A 22,862-nucleotide genomic window follows, 5' to 3' on the forward strand; every position below is an offset into this window, starting at 1 on the left:
AAGTGTGTTCAGGCATTCTGATGTGAATGCGAAAACTATTATTATTAATAATAAATAACTATGTTTATAACCAGTATAAGGGGAAATAGTACTATAATTAAGTTATGATCCCCAGTGATTCACGATTACTACTTGTAAAGGTCTCTTGTGTTCATGTTTGAAAGCCACATAAACGTAGGACTGGGATAAAGCTTTATGGGCTACTCTTTCCCATTACAAAATGTATTTTGGGTGATCCTACTTCATGCTTATTAGAATACTTCCTGTAAAGATAGAGGTATATTTTTTCCATTTTGGTATTGATCCTTTCCACCCCCCCCCCCCCCCCCATTTGTTATAATCTCTCTATGTGCTTAAGGTGAATGTTTTGCTGTTTTCAGAGTGCTGTAAACAAAGCAGTAAATATCATATTATCAATAGCCAAAGATATCCCTCTATGGAAATTTGCTCACTTACATCATAAACAGCAGCAGGCGAGTATTTTTTTATGATTATTTTCAAATGTTAGTATTTTGGTTAATATTTCTTAATCTCATAAGAACATGTTCTGTACCAATACTTGTAATCTGGTGGATCTTCATGTTAAGTGAAAGCTTTGTTTTTAATCTCTATACCAAGTAATTGAACATTAGAGTAATAATTCATAAATCTTATGTTTGGTGGTTTCCAATAATAAAATCAAAATTTACTTTAAAAAAATGTTTTAAATATACTGATCAAGTATGATGATAATAATGTAGATAATGTGTGAAAACTAACATTATCCATGGGTACTAGATCAGCTCATTTCAATGAAAAAACCACATTCAAGTCCTGGAAATAAATAACAAAAAAATTAAACTAGGAGAGAGTGGGTTAAATTCAGTTTCCTCAAGCAGAATTGTTTGCTTATTTCCAAGCAGTCAATCCCCTACCACCTATAGGACCTTTTTTTGGCCAAGAATGGCTACAGATGATTGCAATACTATGCCAAAGAAAGCAGGAAGACCTGAGCAGTTGTACAGGAACAGGAAACAGCACAGTTGTACCTTATATGATGCATATTTAACAGATTTCATTCGCAGACAATTAGTATAGAGGTCCACATGGCAATTTTTGGTAAAATCAGCTTTAAAACTAGAACTATAGTTCTGTAAAAATCCAGGCTAAGAACAGGGAGTCTCCTTGTGGATGCTTTCTCTGCACTTTCTATCTGTTCGTAGAAGCGCTTACTGTGTATGCATTATTGGGCATTCTATAATGTAAAAATATATATATAAAACTACTGGACATATGTTTTTTCTTGTTTAATTTATGCCAGATTGAACAAGCTGTTGCTGTAGAGCTAGGTGATGAGAACAAACTCACCAGGATGGTGGCACTGAAACCTTTAAACAAACAGATCATCGAGCATAAGGATGTAAATAAAGTGGTAATTCAACTAAATACAATTATTTTGTCTCTCAAAACTGAAGCATCGGATCTTCTGAACAGCTTTTCTGAATTTTCAGGCATCTGGAACAAGGTTAAATACGTATTTAATAAAATACGTTGCTGTATTGTAAAATCTTCTAAATAAACTGTTATGGGTTGCGTATGGAGACTGTGTGCTCATTAGGAAGCATTACTAGATGCTTAGTTTCATAGTAGAATCTATATACCTGTAGTAGCTCCTCTGTACTCTTGTGTTGACCAGAACTTGTCATTCTTTACCAATTAAACCATCTAAGGAAGAAAGTAGAAGAGCAAAAAATAATGTTGGAGCATAAAGAAGCTTAAGCTCTCATATGCTTATGCATCTTTCCCGCAGCATCTTGTCTGCATAGGTTTTAAAAGAGAATAATTTAACAGAATCTCAGAGAAATTGTGGACTACAAAAGCACTCCTGAATATTAAACTGACTAGTTCTTCTTCAGCAACCACTGCTGAAAGCAGCTTTTCTATTTCTCATAAAATTATCAACTATATCTAGTAAATATTTCCAGTAATAAGAATTCCACAGCAGAAGAGAATCTGGGCTGATGGAGTTGTCTTCATTAGGAAGTGGGTCCAGTCACATAAATGGTAAAGCTCCGAGGAGTGTTTTGACAGGAGATATTTCATGAAATAAAACCTTGTGTACATTCTGATTAGTGAAATTCAACCTGTGTGCATGTAAAACTACTGGTCTTACCTATCAAATGTGCTTTAGTCAGGCTGAGAAACAAGCGATCAAAACAGGAGTAATCTTATCTTTGAAACTGCTCACTCTTTTTATTTTCCCCTTCCTAAACCAACTGATAGATGACCACATTCCCACAGCTGACTCTTTTGCAGTTAGAGTTCAAGCTAGGATGGGGAATTTTTATATCTTCATGGCTTCTGGGGTTCCAATTCTTAGTGCTTAGTTACCTCAGGTTTTGGTGGTATTGTTTGAGCTAACCACATATTGATCGTATATAATTTACCCAGACAAGGCACAGATTGGATGATGCAGTAGCATGATAATGTTTCCTTTTGACTAAAATCTTCTAAAATAGTTAATTAATCTACTCTTTAACCTTAAAATTCCTAAGGAGTTGGCACTGTTTCCCCCCGTCTTTATAATTTCTGTGGGACCACTGGGAACTGTCACTGGTAATTCATTATTGGGCAGAGAAGCTGAAACAACTTCTCAGGGACTTCACGGTGCAGACTGTAGATGAACATCACTGAGCTGGGTGAAGATCATTGATGTGTCTGTAATTGAACTGAGAATCTAGCACATTTATTGAGCTGGTGACGCTGAAGTTCTCACCTCTGCAGAGACTGGCCTACCTTATGAAGAGTAAGGATGCTCAGTGCTCTGTTCCCTTTAAACAAGCTTCAACAAGCTAAATGCTCCCTCTTCCCTTAGATCAATCTAAGATTAGATCAATCTAATTGTTCCCTTAGATCAATCCTTCCTTGCCAAACTGTGCTTGCTCCAAATGGCCAGGCTGTTCGTAGCTAGAAAGTGCAGTTAAATACACTGAGGAAAAGTGAAGGTGGCTGAGCACAATCGCTACCATTTGAATATCTGACCTGCTTTTGGGGGTTTGCAGACAGAAGGGAGACTGGGAAGGAAATATTTCCAGCAAAGTTTTAGCAGCTACATTTTTTTAGCAGCTAAATTTTGTAGTAATATTTGGATTGATAAGAGAGATCCTGATCTGTGTCAGTTTTTGAGTTACAGATAGATTTCAAGTGCTTTAAAGAATACTGTAAACGAATAAGAGTCAGGAAAAGCAGTTCAAGTGAAATAATTTGAACTTAATGCATGTATCTTAAGCTCTTTTAGAGGGGGATCATTTGTGTTTGCACAGTACATCAGGAAGCTGGGTCCCCCATAGGTTATTGTAATATCAATGCTAAATAATAATTAAAATGAACTTCTTTTATATAGGATCCAGAGGAAAATGTGAATGAATTTATAGATACTAAACCAACAATGGCTGAATTCCAAACTCAAATCAGATACTTTTCTGTAAGTATTAGGTCTTTAATAAAAACAAATTGTTCAGAGAAGTTGTAGTGAAATTAAGCTTATTGCTTGTGTTTGCCTTAGCAATTAGAAATGCAAATCAGAGAGCTGCCAAATCACTGTGTACTGGAATCAGTGGATATTGCAACAGAGCCGTTGAAAATAGCCTTAATTCAGGAATGCCGCTCAAGACAAAGAACGTTTGGATTAGCTTTGAATAAAAAGTCTGCAACAGACATGGATGAGATTTATTCATTCATTGAAAATATTAGCAAGAGATTAAGCAGACCTATCCGTGACCTTGACGATGTACGGGGAGCAATGGAAACACTAAAGGAAATTCGAGAGAATGAGATTAAAATTGACATGATAGTTGGACCTATAGAAGAATCTTATTCTGTGCTTCATAAATACAATCTGCTCTTTCAAGATGGAAATACAGAAAGAGTTGATGGATTGGCTTATGCCTGGAAGAACCTAAACACACAGGTATCATAGCTGTATTATTTCTCAAATCATATACATACCAAAGTTATTGTCAGACTTTTTAATGTTGAAATGCTAGAACAAAAGTATTTTCTTACTTAAAACTCTGTGCTTTTTTTCCTGTCTCTTTTATGCCTGTTTTTCTCTTTGTTTGCATGTAGGCACTTCGGGTTGAGGACTTGCTGCTGAAGGTACAGCCAGACATGAAAACAGATTTACTGAGTGGTGTTCAAAAATTCCAGATCGATACAGCAGAATTTTGCAAAGATTATGATGAAAAGTAGGTGACTTGGTGCAATACAACTATGCTTCATTAGTGATTGTTCAAAAATGGTGTATCTAAAGGGCTTCAGAAAGTAAACATAGCACAGCGTCTAAGTATATATGACAGCTGATAAAAAAGCATAATTTCAGAATAATGTAAGATGGGCAGATACTCTTACTGTCATAGATTCATTCCCATCATTTCAATGCTGGAGGCATGAAATTCCAGAAGAGTTAATAGATTGGGGAAAAAAAAATCAAGTCTTAATCCAGATCCAATGGCAATGAAGTTCATGCCAGCAGCTGAGCCAAGGTGTGCACTGCACACCTGCAGCCCGTGGGCAGTGTGTGGCACTGCCTCTGTTGTCTACCTCGCTGTTATGAACAGAATTCAGTGCACACATAGAGCACACAGTCCTGGAGGGCCTTGGAGAATATATGCTCTTCTCCTAGGGCAGGTGCTTTTGCATTGGTGTTAAAAACAAGGTGGTCCAAACGATAACCTGGTGTTTGGCTTCATCCTTGGCTTCACCAGGAGTGAAACTTCTTGAATGTACACCAGCAGTGCATTTGAGTGCATGCTTCAAGGCTCCAGCTATAGACGAGGTGAATTTTCACCTAAAAGGAACCTGCTAGAGCACCAAGTTGCCAGTGTGGATGCATGCATGGTGCTGCTTGCAGTTCTGCTCTCAGAGTTGTCCAGAAGAATTCCTGGAAACACCCTGTGGCTGCCACCAGCCTTGAGGTGACCCTGAGTTTTAGGGTCACCTGAGAGCATCCTCCCTCCTGGAGGTTCAGCTGCCTGGGCTTAGGGCCAACTTGGAGCTAGTGTATCAAGGTTTCACCCTTCCTTTGGTGACAGAGCACTCCCACGCAGCTCTGCTGGGAGGCCTCAGGAAGGCTGACACTCCTTCATGTGGGATTTACTTTTAAGCTGAGACTTCACTGCTTGGCCCCCTGACCTTCCAGTTCTCTTGCAGCCATGCCTGTGCCTGGCCATGGACCCTACTGAGCTGAGCCTCATCCTGACGCACAGACACTTCTCAGCCTGGTCTTAGAACAGCCTGATAACCACTGCACTGTGTCTCACCCCGGTTACCTTCACTTGACCTGCTCCTGACCCTGACTTGCTGACTCATCTTCCCTGCTTGACCTTGGTCCTGTTTAATTATTGTGGACTTGTCTAAAGATCTGGACTTTCATTTGAACCAGGCCTGCCCTGCTCTCCTTGCTGAGGTACTGTGGGACCAGGCCCTGGCTACCTCTGCTGACCACATTATTTTCTTTCTAGAAATAACCATGACACAACAGAAGATGACATACTTGCAGTTCTCATCCCAAAATATTATGATGCAGCCAAGAAGTGATCTGAGGCATGAGAGCTGGGGATTACACCCAGTCCTCCAGCTGAGATGCACTCATTAGGGCAAAATTGTATTTTTTCTGTTATTTTTCTGCGTGCTTAATTATGGTTCTAGTATCAGCTATCACAGTTTTCACCCCTGAATTATATACCTGCTCTCTTACCCTTTTTAAGACTATAAATGAAAATAACCATTAAAATGTATTTTACAGAAGAAAAGAAATGGAAAATAACAAAGACAAAACATCTGTAGATCTTTTTAGCTGTTTATAATATGTATGGTAACCCAGATGAATTTTTATTATGCTTTCTTTATTATTGGGCTTTCTTTCAGGGTCTACTCCATATGTAATGTTGGGACACTGAATATACTTTGCATTTTCTCTTTTAGGGTCTTTTGTGAAAATATGTAGAAAAATATTTTAGAAAATATTAAATACTGTTCAGTAAGTAAGGTCTGGGTTCTGTTGTGCTTCTTTTGAAACCTGTATTATTGATACTTGCACTGAATTTGTTTTGTTTTTTACAGGGGCCCCAGTGAGGAGAATGTTCCTCCCCGTGAAGCAAGTGACAGATTACAGATCTTTCAAGCCAAATTTGATGAACTATGGAGGAAGTATATCTCTCTCTCTGGTGGAGAAGAATTATTTGGTCTTCCTATCACAGGTAGTTTCTCAGGGATATGGATACCTGGTCCTAGGCTATTAAATTTTTCTTGTGAGTCCTACCAAATGCATTTAGTGTTGGATTCATTGTAGAAAAATTCCTTGCAGTAAATTATTATTGTCTTTCCTATGAAGAGCAGCTGTGTGAAATTGGCTCACAGTCTGCACATACATAAACATCAGGTGGAAAAATATTGCACTGTTCTGCGTATCTCAGGGTCCAGCTGCTTAGCTCTCTTGATTTTTCTGTTCAGAGCCAAGCACATCTCCTGTCTGTATTCTTCCTTGTCCAAATTAGGGAAGCATGTTGCTGAAGTACTCGAGTTGTCTCTGCTCCAGATACATAATACATTCCCTTGGGCTCTGCAACTGATCTGTAATGTCCTTATGTCTCCTAGTCAGACTCACTTCAAGTTTGGAAGACTGTGGTATGAATTAAAGTTACAGCAGAATGTATGATAAGCACCTTGTTTGTACATACTAAATTCAGTATATTTTCCCGTCTGAAGACATATGCAATAATTACATTGTATTTAACTAGGAATTCACAAAAATATAAGAGAAACTAAACAAAACATTTCCATTAAGGAGGTCCATTTTAAACACTTTTATTTTATGTGTTAATAGATACATATATATTTATAACTTTTATATGTTATTGTATAATATATTCTGTATTTTTATTTTTAAAGCACACCCTCCATCCCCAACCTCTGCCTCCAAAGTAAATAGTGCAAATTGAGATGGGGGATGTTTTAGTTCTTGTGTAAAACTATAGTGCATTCCCTTACCATTTCAGCTACTTTCTCAACATTATCTTCCTCACAAGTAGGTGCAGCACCTCCATATAAGATTACATCTACTGTTATAGAAGGATATTTATAAAAAACTCAGCAATATAAACAATTACTGTGCATGAAAATCTGATGTTCTTACATAATGTAACTGGAAAAGTTTGTCTTACTAGATGCTATCTAAAAGATCGCAAGTCTGATTTCAGACATTTATTAAATACCAATTTTAGAAATACACAGATTTTTATGTTCATGAATACAGTTGTACCTAATTAACATTCACAAATTTCTTCTTTTAAAATTTGAAACAGAGTATCCTGAACTGAACAAAATTAAACGTGAACTTTCATTGCTTCAGAGACTTTACAGTCTTTATAATTCAGTTACTGCTAGTATTGATGGATACAATGAAATGCTTTGGAGTGATTTAAATATTGAAAAAATTAACAGTGAACTTCTGGATTTTCAAAACAGGTAAGTTATTATTTGTTGAAATACGTACACTTTTTATTTCTCAGTTTTCTGTGTCAATTAACTTGTGAAAATTGCCCTGAGGGACAAAAATCTGTTGATTTATTTCAAGTTCAGGCTTGCTCAGATGCTCAGCACGGCCACAGTAGTTGCAGACAGTGGTGCAATATGCAGCTAGTGTGTGATCTTACTAACCTCAGTCTATGGGTCACTTTAGGCTTGTTGGGGTATACCAACATGGTAGGTTGTAACATATTTAATGAATAAGGTGCATAAACCTGTGGCAAGGGGGTTGTAAGTATAAATAACCTTCATTGCTGATCTTCAAATATTACCTTCTCTGGGATGTTAGACAAAATTTTGATGTTACTGTCTGCATATGTGCATTTGTGCTTGTTTTGACAAAGGTAGCCACACTAAATTCTGAAGGGTTATTATGAGTTTTGAGAGGAGGAATGTTTTCCACATTACATGCAAAATAACTGTTTGCTGATAACAGCAAACCATGCTTTACTGAAATCGGAGGAATTTTTCTACTGCATTGGTAAAGATGCTCCTTTGGTTTTTCAACAGCCATGGCTGGGTCTGCAAGACTTCCCTGACCCAGCTTGTTACTTCTCTCAGAGGCAGGGGCTCATGAACCAACAGGATTTGGATTGTTTCCCCTTTGCCAGTTTTCTTTGAATTCTTATTCCTGGCACTGGAGTATGGACAGAATTGCTAGAAAAGGGGAATTTTGTTACACACAAAAGTGGAGAGTCTAGATGCAGGTCTTAAGTATTCTGTGCATCCATTCCTTCAGAGTAGTTATCTGTACCAGCCTATGTTTTACTGTTAATGGGAATTATAGAATATACATGAGAACCAAATTACATGCAAAAATTGGAAAATAAATGTGCAATATTTTTATCCTATGCATATCATTTGGCAAAAAGATGTGAACTGTCTGTTTTCTTCTTTTATTATTTTTGTATAAACATTTTCTTTACCACTTTACACAGTGGCTCACTTTCTCAGTGAGTTGTGTCGAGCCAAGTTCTTGCTCAATACAAAGAGCTCTCTCTTCTGCAGAATCTCTCTTCTGGAACAGCCAGTGTGTGTGTCTCTCTGCTTCACCAGTAATTCTGATAAACTTTTGATTTTGGATTCTCCAGTGTGACCTGAGAGAGGCTTCACTTACATTTTGGTATTATTCAAGAGATTGAGATCAAATCTGTGTTTTTCATCTCATCCCAGATCTTTGAAAAGCATAGGAAAAGTTACTTCTGCTCACGCTTTTTAGTCATGGTATTTTGAGCATGTCACCATTTTAGCAGGGTCCATCTCTGCATGCACTGAAGAAGCGGGGTGGAGATTTTTTCCTTTTCTGGAAAAACTGAGCGAACTGTCTTCTAGTCATTAATTTGAAAAAAACCACAACCCTTATTTTTTTAAAAAATAATAATAGTAAAAATTAATGTAGGTAATATATACTTCTGCATTTGGACAATATCTATAAGTCTTGAAATAATTTTAGTAGAATTCTGGAATCTGCATCATCATTTTTTCTGTCGTCACTTACATTTTACAGATTGGTAGGACTCTATTTATGCTTCCTTCTCCTGGAACTCTGAAGGAAGCCGTTGCATGACAACAGTTTTGAAAGTTATGTTTTTCTCTTTGTACTTCATGTGTGACTTTTTTTTCCTCTGAGATGTTGAGCTATATTTGGAGCAAGGTGACCACCAGTAGGCAGTAAATATTTTTTGTAACAGAATTCTAACCCAGTACTATCCTACCGTTGGCAGTCTTGTTAGCATTATTGCATCAAGCTATTCTCTTTAAAGCTGGAGAAATTTAAACATTGTACAGGGGTTACCCACATAAATAACTAAGATGGTAAGCTGTGTTATGAAAGGAGCAGGAATACTGGAAATGCAATTAATGTTTCAACATAATTGTAAAGATATAAGTAGTTCTTTAGTGTAATGTTCTTTTTTTGCTACCCCTTTTAAAAATAGTAATATAATGGAAAAGTTAGAATTGTGAAAAGAAGAATCACAAAAATTACTGTAGGTGAAAATAAATCTATTTTAAAAAGAGATAAGAAGAATAAATGTTTAGACAGAATGCATGTGGTAGAAAACCTTACAGAAGTTTACAATAATAGCTAGAGAGTAGTTTCCCTTTTAAGAAGGAAATGTGAACCTGATCAACGGAGTAGTTTTTTAACATAGCATGTAACTCATGGAACTTGCTATTAGAAGATAACACTGAGACCAAGACAAAGAAAAAAGGTATTTATATTAAAAAATTAGCAATTTTCATTACCAAGCTAAGAGATCCCATTTCTGATTGCCAGCCTAAGACAAAGTTTGTAAGAATGTTACTTGATGTGCCTCAGCATAGAAGTAGCCAAGAACTGCCTCTTAAAGCCTTATCCATACATGGCAGAATATAATTTTCCTTTCTTCAGTACTTTTCTCTAGCATATTTAATACTGTCTATTGTTGGATTCAAGATGAAAGACTACAGAGATTATTGCAGTGCCATGACAGTATGCGTATGTTCATTTACCTCTTACCAGCAAGCACTGAAGAATTCACAAATGCTCCAGTGTTGTGTGACAGATCTGTCTGATTTTGAGCTGTGAAAAATGGAGAATTTCGTTGAAGGAGTTTTTCATTATGGGTTGGTTTTATGCAGCTTTTAGTTTCTGCCATTGAGCTGTAAGAGAACTGCTGTCAGTCTTTGGTCATAGCTTTGGCAGATGAAAATTGGCATGACTTGTTAGAAGCAAGTGGAGCTGTGACATTTCACAGTACAAGAGGTTCTTAATTTTCAGTTTTTTTAATCTTGAAATTGTGCATAAACAAAGATTTTTCTTTAAATATCTTTTGTGCAAACTAGATATCTTGTTTGATTGAAACAGAAGTATTTTTCTGCTTGCAAGCAGGTCGGTTTTCGGTTTAGGATGCACTTTCTTTTGCTTCAAAAAATATGTGTCGTTTAATCCTTTTTCCCCTTTTGCACAATCAGATGCCTGTTCAAATTTTTAATAAAACAATGACACTTCAAAAGCTTAAGTTCAGACATGGGTTTGCACATGACATTTACTTCCTTTTATTCAGACTGAAAAAGAAACCAAACCATCCTAGTGTGTTTTTTACTGTCTTTAGCAGTGTTTCATGCCTGCAGTCAGAAATGATCAGCTATATATTATCCTGCCAATTTGCAACTAGATTTTTATTTACAGTCTACTGGTCCACTGGTTGAAAAATGAGAATATATTGTACTATTAAATGGTGGATTGTGATGATTAAGAATAAAATATTTCTTCTTTTTTGTGCTCTTTAAAGAATCCGTAAATTGCCGAAAGCATTGAAGGAATGGCAAGCTTTTCAAGATCTAAAAAAAAAAATTGATGACTTCACAGAGAGCTGTCCTTTGCTTGAAATGATGGCAAACAAAGTATGTTCAGCATAATAATTTGGAGATAAGATTCATTTGAAAAACTCTATTGAAGACTATGTTGTATGACTATAAGATGCTTTCCATAATTCTTTTTCGTAGATAAAAGCAGCTATATTTATGGCAATAATCTAGTTAGGCTTAGTTACACAAAAGTAAAACAAAAAACTTCATAATGTGATTAGAAGAACTATTAATGCTTTCAGTGGAATGGAAATCAGAACTCTTCTATTTGTTTAACAGATGCTGTGCAAAAGTATGTGATCATTCTAGTCCTAAAAATAATACAATTTAAAAAAATCTTCCCTAATTCCTATGGACTTTTCTAGGCAATGATGTCACGACACTGGGAAAGAATTGCACAAATAACTGGGCATCACTTTGATGTTGACTCTGAAAATTTCTCCTTGAAAAACATAATGGATGCCTCTTTATTAAAATATAAAGAAGATATTGAGGTATGTGTACTTTTCTGTTTGCTTGCAATGAGTAACTTGTCATCTGGGGCTCTGTGCTTTTGGAATCCTGTTTCTAGTCAGCTTTGTAACATTAAAAAATGTGGATTTAGTTGGAGAATTCTTTTGAAGAATGGAGTTTGATAGCTGGTATTAGTAGTGATGGTTAGTTTATTTCCTTTTTATTCTGGAGAAGGATTAAGTGGATAGATGGTATTACACTAATCCTTCCATAGAAGGAATTCTAGTTTTTTAAGAGTAGTGTGATTCTGTCATGCTTCTGGTTTAGGGTCTGCCTACTCATAATTTTTTCTTCCTTTTACATGTCTCATCAGAGAGAAAAAATAGTTGATGTAAGTTTGATCCTGTTAAGTGCTCAAAATCCTTGGAACACAGTAGAAGTGGAGGATATATGATTAAAGGATAATAAGTTTCTTTTGTATTTCAAAAGTAACTCTTCACAAGAGCACAGCGAAATGAGAAGGCTTCTGTAATGTGCACAAGTTACAAAGCTATTGCCCCCTCCATTTTGGGGACAGTAGTTATCTACCAAGTACATTATCTTTATGCTCGTTACCTTTTGCAAGAACAAAGTATTAAAAATAAAGAAGGAAAACTCAACAGTTTCTAATTTCAGTTCTAATGTCACTTCTATTGTCCCTCCGTAATAGTGACCTGATTTTTCTTGTTCTAGAAGGAACACTTCTAAGACAAAAGCATGAAATCAAACCTCTGCTGTATCCAATTTCTAGACGAGAATTTAAGCCATGTGAATGGTTCAGTGTGATAGTCTTACACTCAAGGAAAGACTTTAAACCTGTGATGGAATCCAATATACTCCTGAACCTGAATTTGAGGTCAAATCTCAGTAGCTGCTCCTTTTGTCTCTGATGCAATTACCAATTTTATGGCAGTCCTGCCCTCACTGTCTTCCAGAAGGAGCAAGCAGTCATGTTGTCCATGTATGCTCTATTCCTGTACTGTTTATTCGTTTTGATTGGTAATGTGTATTTTCCTTAAACCCCTCAGTAGGTATATTTGACTTCAAATTTTAATGCATATAGAGAGGCAAATTCTGCCTGCAGATTCACCGAGTCAGTGAATTTTCAAAAGCCCAAGGTGGTAGTGCTAGTGAAGATGGAGTATAAGCCATAAAATGTTTCAGATACAAGTAGTACTATAATATAATCTAGTTTGTAATATAATAATTTTGAGATGTTTCAATGTATATTTTCATTAGCTAGAATTTACACTGAAGTCTGGATCTAGCCAATGAATTTTAATTGTCTTTATAAGTGTGCATTATATTAGCCCTAGAGGAATATAGTTTACTAGTTTAATTTTACACAGGATATCTGCATAAGTGCTGTTAAAGAAAAGGATATTGAAGCAAAATTGAAGCACGTCATCAATGAATGGAGTACTCATGCTTTCAGTTTTGGCCAATTCAAAACTCGAGGAGAACTTCTTCTGAAAGGATCGGATATATTGGAGAAAATAGCTTTGGTGGAAGACAGCCTCATGATATTGGGGTCGCTCATGAGCAACAGGTACAAAACTTAATAAATGCACATATTGTGTAAATTTAATCAAACTGAGAAGTAAACAATGATCATCTTATGTTCTTTAACTCAACTCCCCTTTAACTCATGTCCATACAGGTATAACACACCATTTAAGTCCACTATACAACAGTGGGTTCAGAAGTTGACCAATACTGCAGAGATAATTGAAAACTGGATTACTGTACAAAACCTCTGGATTTACCTTGAAGCTGTGTTTGTTGGTGGAGACATTGCAAAACAACTACCTCAAGTATGTTGATTTGTGATAACAATATGTTAATAGCAATGTTGTATGTTGTACCAAGAGATTTGCCACATCACAGAGTTTTCTTGCCAGTGCATATAAAGCATGTAAGTTTTGTGGGCTGTGCGTAGGCAGTTCAGAAGAAGTTTTGCCAAACTGGGGTTTATCTGGTTGAACTGCTTAGAACTTGGTCAAACCTACAGGAGCAGCATTGTTTGTAATTCAGGCTCAAATGTTCCTGTCAGCTTGCAATATTAGTGAATCGTATGACAGCACAGGGCTCGGGACTACTTAGTGGTACAAAACTGATGTATCACTTCTACCATATATGCCAACATCCCTTTCTTCTCGTGTGCATGTCTTTATAGGCTCTCAGTTATATAATAATAGAATGTCAGATTTTCTGTATGAATTCTGTACTTGCTAGGACTGCGTATAACTAAGTCCCACAGAGATATGCTTCAAGACTTGGGCAGCTGCATGTGTGCTAATCTGTGTGAACTATTGCAACCTCTTCCAAAGGCAATTATGGCCTTCCATGATAGAAGCTGTGGAAGAGTTAAGGAATGATCTGACTTCCTGCATGAGAGAAATACCAGAATAAGTCATCCTCTCTGGTGCGTCCCCTAATGAGAGAGATGGTTTCATATAGCTCTAACACACCACAGTTTAGTAGCACTGGATCAAGCAGTGCTATAACTTAACAAAGACATGATTATTGGGAAATTGATAAACATGAATTTACTTCAGGCCACATCTTTTATAATTAAAGGCTTACAATTTGCAAAACTAACATTAATTTTTGTAAGTTAAGTAAAGCTTTCTTAACTGTTATTTAAAATAACAATACTTTTAGTTCATGAGGTATGTTTATATTGTTAAAGTTTATTAGAGAATCAATAAGCAGTTTTTGCAGATGAACAAATGCTGCAGCACAGCTGAGGCATTTGTTAACTGCTTAAAGCTACTTCTTACAAGGATGATACATGAACCAGTATTCAGGAAAAAAGCAAATGTGGTGACTGTCTTTAAAGAAGGAGGAGAAGGAACAGCTTGGTGGAGGAGTAATGATAGATCAGTGGGTTTAATTGCAGTTCCTGGATGAATACTGCAACAAATAACTGTCTGTAAGCATCTGGAATCTAACAAGGAGATGAGTAACAGTGTGGATTTGTTAGAAGCAAAACCTGTCAAACAATTTATTTTTAGGGTGGGCAACAAGCTTTGTGGATAGAGGAAAAAACAGTAGTTGCTGTGTATCTTGATAGGCTTTTGACACTGTCTTTCATAGTACTCTTAGAAAATGAGTTTTAGATTGCTGGTGTGCAAAATGCAGACAGAAAAGTGGAATACATAAGCATTAATAACCCATAACTAGAATATTGTACCTGGTTTTGGCTAAAGAAACACATAAACAAATTTGAGAGAGCATAGAAGGTGGTGATAAGAATGAGGAACTATCCATGAAGGAGGATGTACAAGAAAAGATTCAACAAACTAGGCTTATTTGACTTGAAGGAGAGGAAAAACTGAAGCGAAGATGTGATAAGTTTTTAAAAAAATGTGTTGCACTCAACAACAAGACAAAAAATGTGTTCTCTGTACCTATGAATACACTGAGAAGTAATTGGTGTACTCACAAGAAAGATTAAGCTTAGATATTAAAGCAGAGTCACCAGTAGCAAAGATTGCCTGCAGAAGCTTCTGAATCTCCAGCATTGAAGGCCTTTAAACACAAGACAGATGTTTCTGAAGAGTGGCATGGATATGATCCTCTCCTGTGACAGGCAAATGGCTTTGGATGGTCTGTTGAGATCTCTCCTAGTTCTTAGATAATTTATGATCCCAGTAACATTTCATTTGTTGTAGGTGAAGAAAGAGTTTTTAAAGTCAGTATATCCAGTGTAGAAAAATATTTATTCTCCAGCTCCCAGTATTTAAGAATTTGTCTCCTTTCACCTGCAATACCTTTCAAGTACAGCAGTTTCAGACTATTTATACAGTTTTTGATTGTCAGTGTCCTGATTTCAGATGAGATAGAGTTAATTTTCTTCATAGTAGCTAATATGGGGCTATATTTTTGATTTGTGCTGAAAACAGTGTTGATAACCCAGGGATGTTTTCATTACTGCTGAGCAGTGCTTACACAGAGCCAAGGCCTTTTCTGCTCCTCACACCGCCCTGCCAGTGAGTAGGCTGGGGGTGCACAAGGAGTTGGGAAGGGACACAGCTGGGACAGCTGACCCCAACTGACCGAAGGGATATTCCCTACCATATGGTGTCATGTTCAGCATATAAGGGGTAGGGGAAGAAGAAGGAGGGGGGGAGACATTTGGAGTGATGGTGTTTGTCTTCCCAGGTAATGGTTATGCGTGATGGAGCCCTGCTTTCCTGGGTATGGCTGAACACCTGCCTGCCCATGGGAAATGGTGAACGAATTCCTTGTTTTGCTTTGCTTGCGTGTGCAGCTTTTGCTTTACCTATTAAACTGTCTTTATCTCAGCTCCCAGGAGTTTTCTCACTTTTACTCTCCTGACTCTCTCCCCAGTCCTGCTGGGGGAGAGTGAGATGAGTGTCTGCATGGGGCTCAATTGACAGCTGGGGCTAAACCACAACAGTCAAGTATTACTACTGACAACTTAATCCTCATGACCTGTGTGGAGTAGCCATTACATGACATTGTGTATTGCTATTAGGAATACTGTCATTTCTGAGAAGGGTGGTGTTTGAGTTTTCCGGTGTGTGTTGGAATCCTTCTATATGGACAATTTTAGTGCCCAACATTGTCGCGTTAAAGGGTAAAGAAGTTTTGCAGGAAATAAACACCCTTGTGTTCCAGCTTGTCCTCAGGTATCAAGAGGGGCTGGGGGTGGCTGGGCTTAGATTATGAGTGATACCCAATTTGGCACTATAGGGTCCGGTTGCATTCAATATATTGAACTATCATGATTACAGATGCATCAATAGTGCGAGGCACCTTCAGTCTAGTTGTGTTCAATGGACTAGCATGGCCGTACTTAAGGACTTTGGTTGCGTCCAACGAGAACTCTCATGGCTAGATTAATGAATGGTGCGGTTTATTGAAGCAACAGAAGTACAGGTTCTTTTGGATTGCCGGTGATAAATACACTGTCTGCAAAGCATGTGCAAGTACCAAGAATATGAATAATACAGCCAACTGCAAATATATTAAATTATGAAACAACTCTATAGAGATTTTCTAAGTTTCCTAGGGAAGCACTCGCTATAGCCGAGTGTTCGAATCTCACCCAATAGGCGTTCCTATGCGGGGGGGAAGAGAGATTCAGCCCATCAACTGATCCCTCCCGACTTGTCTGGGATGGTATTCTCCTAACATCCCCCTCTCTTAAGCCATTTTTATACTACTTTCTTACTTTCAGGTGGAGCTTGAGTGACTCTAGTCATACATACTTTTGTTGTGATTGATGTAAAACCTTCTTGTTTGCTTTTAAAGTTATAAAGAAATTCAGAGCACATGTTCAGTGAGGGGTGGTCACACCTTGGAAGTGGGTAGCCTTTGGGATGGAGGTGTGTTTTGGTATTATAATGAGATTATAATGAGCAAGGTTCAACCAAAGGACATGATTTCGACAGAAAATGAAATACTGCTGGCTCAAGGCTGGCTGAGGGTAACAACTATGCAGTTTATCAGTTCCATGGTCCCATTGGTACCATCAAGTTCCCATCCCTGTGGTGGTATCACAGAGCCTGGCTGCGGTGTCTCCACTCTGCTCCACCCTCTGTGCTGTTTTTCTCAGAGCCAGCACACCAAGCTCCCCTGGTGCTTGCCAACATCTAAGGTTGCAGGCCATGTTGCTTATGGAACAGATACTTTGCGTATTCACCCTGGAAGTCTCCTCAACACTGCTTTAGTCTCAATAAGCCACCTCCAGTAATTACTCCACAAACATGAAGTAAAAGACATTTCCAGAGCCATCCCATTGGATTCTTTCTTTTGCAATTTGAACTCTGGTCATTATAGGCACTGATCATTATAAATATGCCTATAAATATTCATACATTAGTCCTGCGAAGAAGACTTGAACTGCAAGGGAAATATTAAACTGTTACCTTGTCTCATGGAATTCTTTAATTTTTAGAATTTGACAAACATGAGGAAGAGTTAATACATTTTTCATGTATTCCAGGAAGCCAAAAGGTTTCAGAACATTGATAAATCATGGCAGAGAATTATGCAGAGAGCCCATGAAACATCAAACATCGTGCAGTGCTGTGTTGGAGATGAGACTTTGGCGCAGCTATTACCACATTTGCTGGAACAATTGGAAATCTGTCAGAAATCACTGACTGGGTATTTGGAAAAAAAACGGTTAATATTTCCAAGATTTTTTTTTGTATCTGACCCTGCTCTTCTGGAAATCCTTGGTCAAGCATCTGATTCCCACACTATTCAGGTACAAGTAATAAGGCAATAATGTTCTTATGGTTAATATTAGTAAGTGAGGACCACGGAGGTTTTATTACTTGAGAGAATTTCTTTCACTTACGGAAAGATTTATAGAATCTTCTAATACAGGATTTAAAGGCAAAGGAAGAATGCCATATCAGATCGGCTTATGGAGCTTTTTTTTTTTTCTGATTCTATTGTAGGCACATTTATTAAGTTTATTTGACAATGTTAACCGAGTGGGATTTCATGAAAAAAACTACGACCAGATTTTATTGTTTGAATCTCAAGAAGGAGAACAGGTCAATATTATTGAACCAGTTTTAGCTCAGGTAATGGAAGTATATATTGCAGTTTTTAATGATTTGATTTAAAGTAGATTTATGTTTTAGAGACCAACAGTATCACATCATGCTATTATTTGACTAACTGAATGAAAACCTTCTAACGTGAATAGCAAGAGCAAAGGCCAGAAAGGACAGGACATTTGTGTCATTCTGTAACGATTACTTTACCTGTTTTTTCAGCAGTACAGATGTGAAGCGCCAAACCCATCATGTGCCTCTAAAAGGGCAGTGGAGCACAAGGAGAAGGGGAATCTTTTAGAGATTAGAGAATAACAAAGAGGGAAATGGGAGTACGAAGGACTGGGGTCACATAGGGCTTTTTCTCCTTGTTAATTATTCATAAACTAATTCTTTAAAAGTACTTTCTTGTTCATTTCAGGGCAATGTGGAATTCTGGTTAGGTCAGCTGCTGAATGGGATTAGGAAAACAATCCACACCATCATTAGACAGGCATCAATGGCCATTAGCGATTCAGGATTTAAACTGTATGACTTTCAGGCAATGTTTCCTGCACAAATAGGACTTCTGGGAATTCAAATGATCTGGACCAGAGATGCAGAGAATGCACTGAAGAGTACCAAAACAGACAAAAAGGTAGTATTTAATGAATCTTTGGGGATTAATTAAAAGCATTGTTTGGAACAGTGCATATTGTGAAAAGCTGAAAGTAACATCTAGGAAAAAGCACAAGATACTAGTTAAGTAACCAGAATAATAAATAAACTAAGAGGAAAACAGAATGATAAAAAAATGTGTTAAGAGGTCACACCTCCTCACCATCCCCCAGCATGTGCTTTAGAATTTTCCTAATCCAGTGATTTTCTCTGTTGTTCTGCCAGCACAGTCATCTTGGGAAGGGACAATTTCTCAGTTTGGGAATATGCGGCATCTTATCCTATTACTTTCCCAAAATCAAATTTGGAAAGAAATGAGAGCTCTCAAAATTTGGGAAAATAACTGTGCTTCATGGGCATTTGTCTACTGTAACAGAGTGTATTAGATTCTTGAGTTGATAAGCTCTTTTTTTAGGGAAGGGAAAGAATAGAAGCCATGTGAGGAGGTTTAATCTCAAACACGTAGAGAAAATACTGTTAACACCAAGGTGTTATTACTAACACTGAACCTATGAAGGAGGAAGGAGAGGATGTGAACTAAAGAATTGCAAATTACCATTAATCAAGAATATACAGTTAGATTGGACTAAGAACTAGTAACACCGTCCCTACCATAAAAGTAAATGTAGGGGAATGGTACCATGCTGTACTTTGATACTGAATGAAAATAAAGACTCTAGGCTAAGGAGAAGACCACTTAGTGCTACATTTTCTGCATTGTATAAAGTTTAAAAAGGGCATAGACCTGCTTTTAGTTAACTGCAGTTTATATACTAACTAGACACAAAGATTCATTTGCATTAACTGGAAAACAACTTTTGTTTATTTAGAATGAACTCTGTGTGTGTGTTTGGGGAGGGGGGAGGTTGTTTAGCTCTCCATTAGTTTTGCAGTGTTTCTAGCATTTTTTTCTCACCAAACAGTGTGAGGTTTAGGCTTTGCATATATTTACAGGAAGCTAGTGTGATTGTTCTCTCACACATTTGGAACAGGAGTATATATGAGCTGCCCTTTCTGAAACCTCACCACTTTATAATTTGTTGTGTACCGGGAACATCACTGACAGAGGCTGATGCTGTTTACCTAAGTCAGTATTGTGTAGTCAGTATCCTATTTTGTGGAACTTTGTAACTGAATCTGATGCCACAAAACAAATCATTATTTTACCATTGGCATCTACAATTACACTACATTTCCCCCCTCCTCTGATTAGCAGATGCAATAGAACTCCAAGTTCCTGTTTGCCCCAAAGATGGGGGCAAAACTGCTTGGGCTGATGTGCAGTACCCAAAACCAGAGACTAATGGTTCTGAAAATATGCAGGGATGCAATCAGCTGAAGATGTAATGTACAGTAGAAGCAGCAACAGTCTTGGAATAAAATCTTATGATGTGATCTGTTCACAAAAACATAACCTTATTGTACTCCGTTGGGCTAAGAATACATGCATGGAGGGCAGCCTGCAAATCCAAATTTTGGATTCCAAGCCTAATAAATACAAAGTAGATCATAGATGTCATGGGCCCATATGTTTGCAGATTTTTTTTATTTTTTATTCTAAACATTGGAAGAACAAATTATATTTGTATTAATATGGCTGTTATTGCTATGTGGAAAAGGTAATGCACACAACAAATCAGAAGTTTTTGGAACTTTTAAATGATTTGATTGACATGACAACACACAATCTGACAAGAATGGAGCGCACAAAATACGAAACTTTAATCACCATTCATGTGCACCAGAAGGATATCTTTGATGATTTGGTAAGTTCTTGAAAAAATTAAAGGACTTTCTATATGGAAGTTTTTGCACATTTCTCTTTAGGTACCTCTGATATTAGTGCTGTGATATAGCATATCGGATTTAGCTTGATTTCATATAGAAGTCATGCAGAGATAAGAGTGAATTATATATAGGTATATTCATAGGTTCAGACTTCAGTTTTTAAAATGGCTGTTGATCTGCATCATGCACAAATTCACTATAAGCAAAAGAGTTTAACTTTTCAAATTAAACTATTCTCTGAAATTTAAAATTTAATACATTATTTAATTGTAATGTAAAAGGGAAAAAAGTTCCTTTAGTATTACTATCATGTGATTTCCAGCCCAGCCTATGTGTTGATTTAAGGTAATAGTTATTCAAATGTTAAAGCATATATTTGAAAAGGGTAGCAACAATAACCAGAACAGATATTTTAAATTTTTTTGTAAGTGAGTTTCTTCAGGCTTCCTTTAGATAAGTACATGAACACATGAAACTAGAATTATAAAAATGGAAGTAAAATAACTTTCAAAAAGCTTGCATGATGCAAAGGTCAATAATTCAGCACTGCATTGTTTAATTTATGCGTATATGTTAGAAAGATAAAAATTAAGTGCATATGTAAAGAAAGGTAGAAAATCATAAAGAAAAACACTGAAAGTTAGAAAGGAAACTGCCAGCTTCTAAGATAGGCATAGGTTTTATCCTTTGCCCAGAATTTTTAATTTATTTTAATAATTATTTCCTTAATTGGTCATTGTATTATCAATTAATATAATCTATTATAATAAAATTAAATCACAGAAAATGGTTAAATTTAAAGGGTCTGTATGTGAAACAAAGGGGAGGCGAGGCAAGTCCAAAACTGGGGAAAGGATTCTTAATTGGTACATGTAATGTTATCCTTTTCTCTCAAAACATTCTGTTCCCTGCTAAACACATCCTTTTGTGATAGAAAGTAGAGGGAAGTGGCTGAGAATCCAGAACCTCCTCTTACTTTACACCATGTCTACAAGGCCGATAACCAGGACTACATATTCTGTAAGAGGCCTGTGGTTTTGAGATCAAGTGTCAAAAATAACGAATCAAGATCTATTAGTCTGCCACAAATCTATATATGTGTGTGTGGCAAGTTCATACTGAAAATTACATCCCAAATAAGCGAACACATAGACATGTGTGCAATATATTCAGGCATTGTTCATGATTTAGTATTTCCATGAGCAATGGCACCAGATACCATGCAGTGTAACCAGTATTGTTACTTAGCTTTTTATGAGGTTTTCCATCACTGTTCTTCAATATCTCTGTAAGACACAATTCATAATCTCTGGATGCAATTCATAATCTCTGTACACAATTCAGAGGAAAATCAAAGTGGTCAAAAGGTTCAGAGCATGTCATAGACAGGTTTGAAAAGATAATTCTGGATGTCTTGACTCCTGACAGATTCTGTGCTCATTCTTCCAGCTCTTGAATTTATGCGTAGTAGACTTTTTTCTTCTGTACAGAATTTAAGATTGTTCTACTGTTTAATTTGTGTATTAATGATTTTTCTTTTCCATTATAGGTCCGTATGAACATTAAATCTCCATCTGATTTTGAATGGCAAAAACAGTCTCGATTTTATTTTCTTGAAGACTTGGATAAATGCATTGTCCAAATCACTGATGTAGAGTTCACCTACTGCAATGAATACTTAGGGTGTACAGACAGGCTTGTTATAACTCCCTTAACTGACAGGTAGTTATAAAAAGAATGCAGTGCATAGTACTGGAGCTAAGACTTAATTCCTTTAACTTTCACAAGTCAGAATTCTTACTTTGGTTGCACATAGTGCTGCAATATCGACGGTGAACAGCAGAGGCCAGTGCTTTTCTATTCAGCTAGCGAAAGCAGGCACCCCTAGGAGGGGTCTTGAATTCTCTGCGTGTTTGTTTGCTTGGGCTATATGTGCTGTGGTAGGCATTGAAAAACTTACTTGTGCTCAAGATAAATAGAGCTGAATGCCATACACTTCACCAGTCTAAACAGAGTGGATCTAAAACCCAATATATTGCTGCTTTCAATAAGGTAGTAGTTGCATGAGAATTTGGGATTATGGCAAGTGATTCATTTGAAGTCACCCTAGAGGAAAAAGCAGTAGCTCAGGACATAGCATTGAATAACTAGTGCCAATATGGTTTTAAGCAAGGCCTGTGGAGAATTACAGGACTACAAACACAGAAAAAGCTCCGAGGGCAAAACATAAGGAGAACTTTTTACTGCTGAAGTGTTACTTATACAGTGCAGTACAAACTTCATTAGATGTATATTTTCCTAAAGTACCTGGTAGTGCTTCAGCTAGGCAAGAGACAGATGTATTTGCTATGCCAGAGCTTGTTCTTTTAAGTGTGGATAGGAATGTCAAAATACCATGCATGTTCAGTCATTTGTTGTGTGAAGAATGACTGCAGACCATTGAGTTAATGTTGGAATTGTCTTTGT

At 37.0% G+C, this 22,862-nt stretch overlaps 1 protein-coding gene across 1 annotated transcript in view; it reads left to right on the forward strand.

The window, feature by feature from the left end:
• The window catches only part of LOC104633111 (dynein axonemal heavy chain 5), a 169,455-nt gene that overhangs the window by 31,936 nt on the left and 114,657 nt on the right, over positions 1-22,862 (forward strand). The window contains exons 25-40 of the mRNA XM_075744633.1: positions 381-473; positions 1,301-1,504; positions 3,383-3,463; positions 3,545-3,949; positions 4,108-4,226; positions 6,103-6,239; positions 7,344-7,506; positions 10,842-10,953; positions 11,283-11,411; positions 12,759-12,958; positions 13,070-13,223; positions 17,387-17,653; positions 17,850-17,978; positions 18,373-18,588; positions 20,228-20,374; positions 21,946-22,118. Of these exons, the coding sequence (XP_075600748.1) occupies positions 381-473; positions 1,301-1,504; positions 3,383-3,463; positions 3,545-3,949; positions 4,108-4,226; positions 6,103-6,239; positions 7,344-7,506; positions 10,842-10,953; positions 11,283-11,411; positions 12,759-12,958; positions 13,070-13,223; positions 17,387-17,653; positions 17,850-17,978; positions 18,373-18,588; positions 20,228-20,374; positions 21,946-22,118 (2,729 nt within the window). The remainder of the gene's footprint in view (positions 1-380; positions 474-1,300; positions 1,505-3,382; positions 3,464-3,544; positions 3,950-4,107; positions 4,227-6,102; positions 6,240-7,343; positions 7,507-10,841; positions 10,954-11,282; positions 11,412-12,758; positions 12,959-13,069; positions 13,224-17,386; positions 17,654-17,849; positions 17,979-18,372; positions 18,589-20,227; positions 20,375-21,945; positions 22,119-22,862) is intronic.

Source organism: Balearica regulorum, chromosome 2 (assembly GCF_011004875.1).
Source record: "Balearica regulorum gibbericeps isolate bBalReg1 chromosome 2, bBalReg1.pri, whole genome shotgun sequence".
Taxonomy (NCBI): Eukaryota; Metazoa; Chordata; class Aves; order Gruiformes; family Gruidae; genus Balearica; species Balearica regulorum.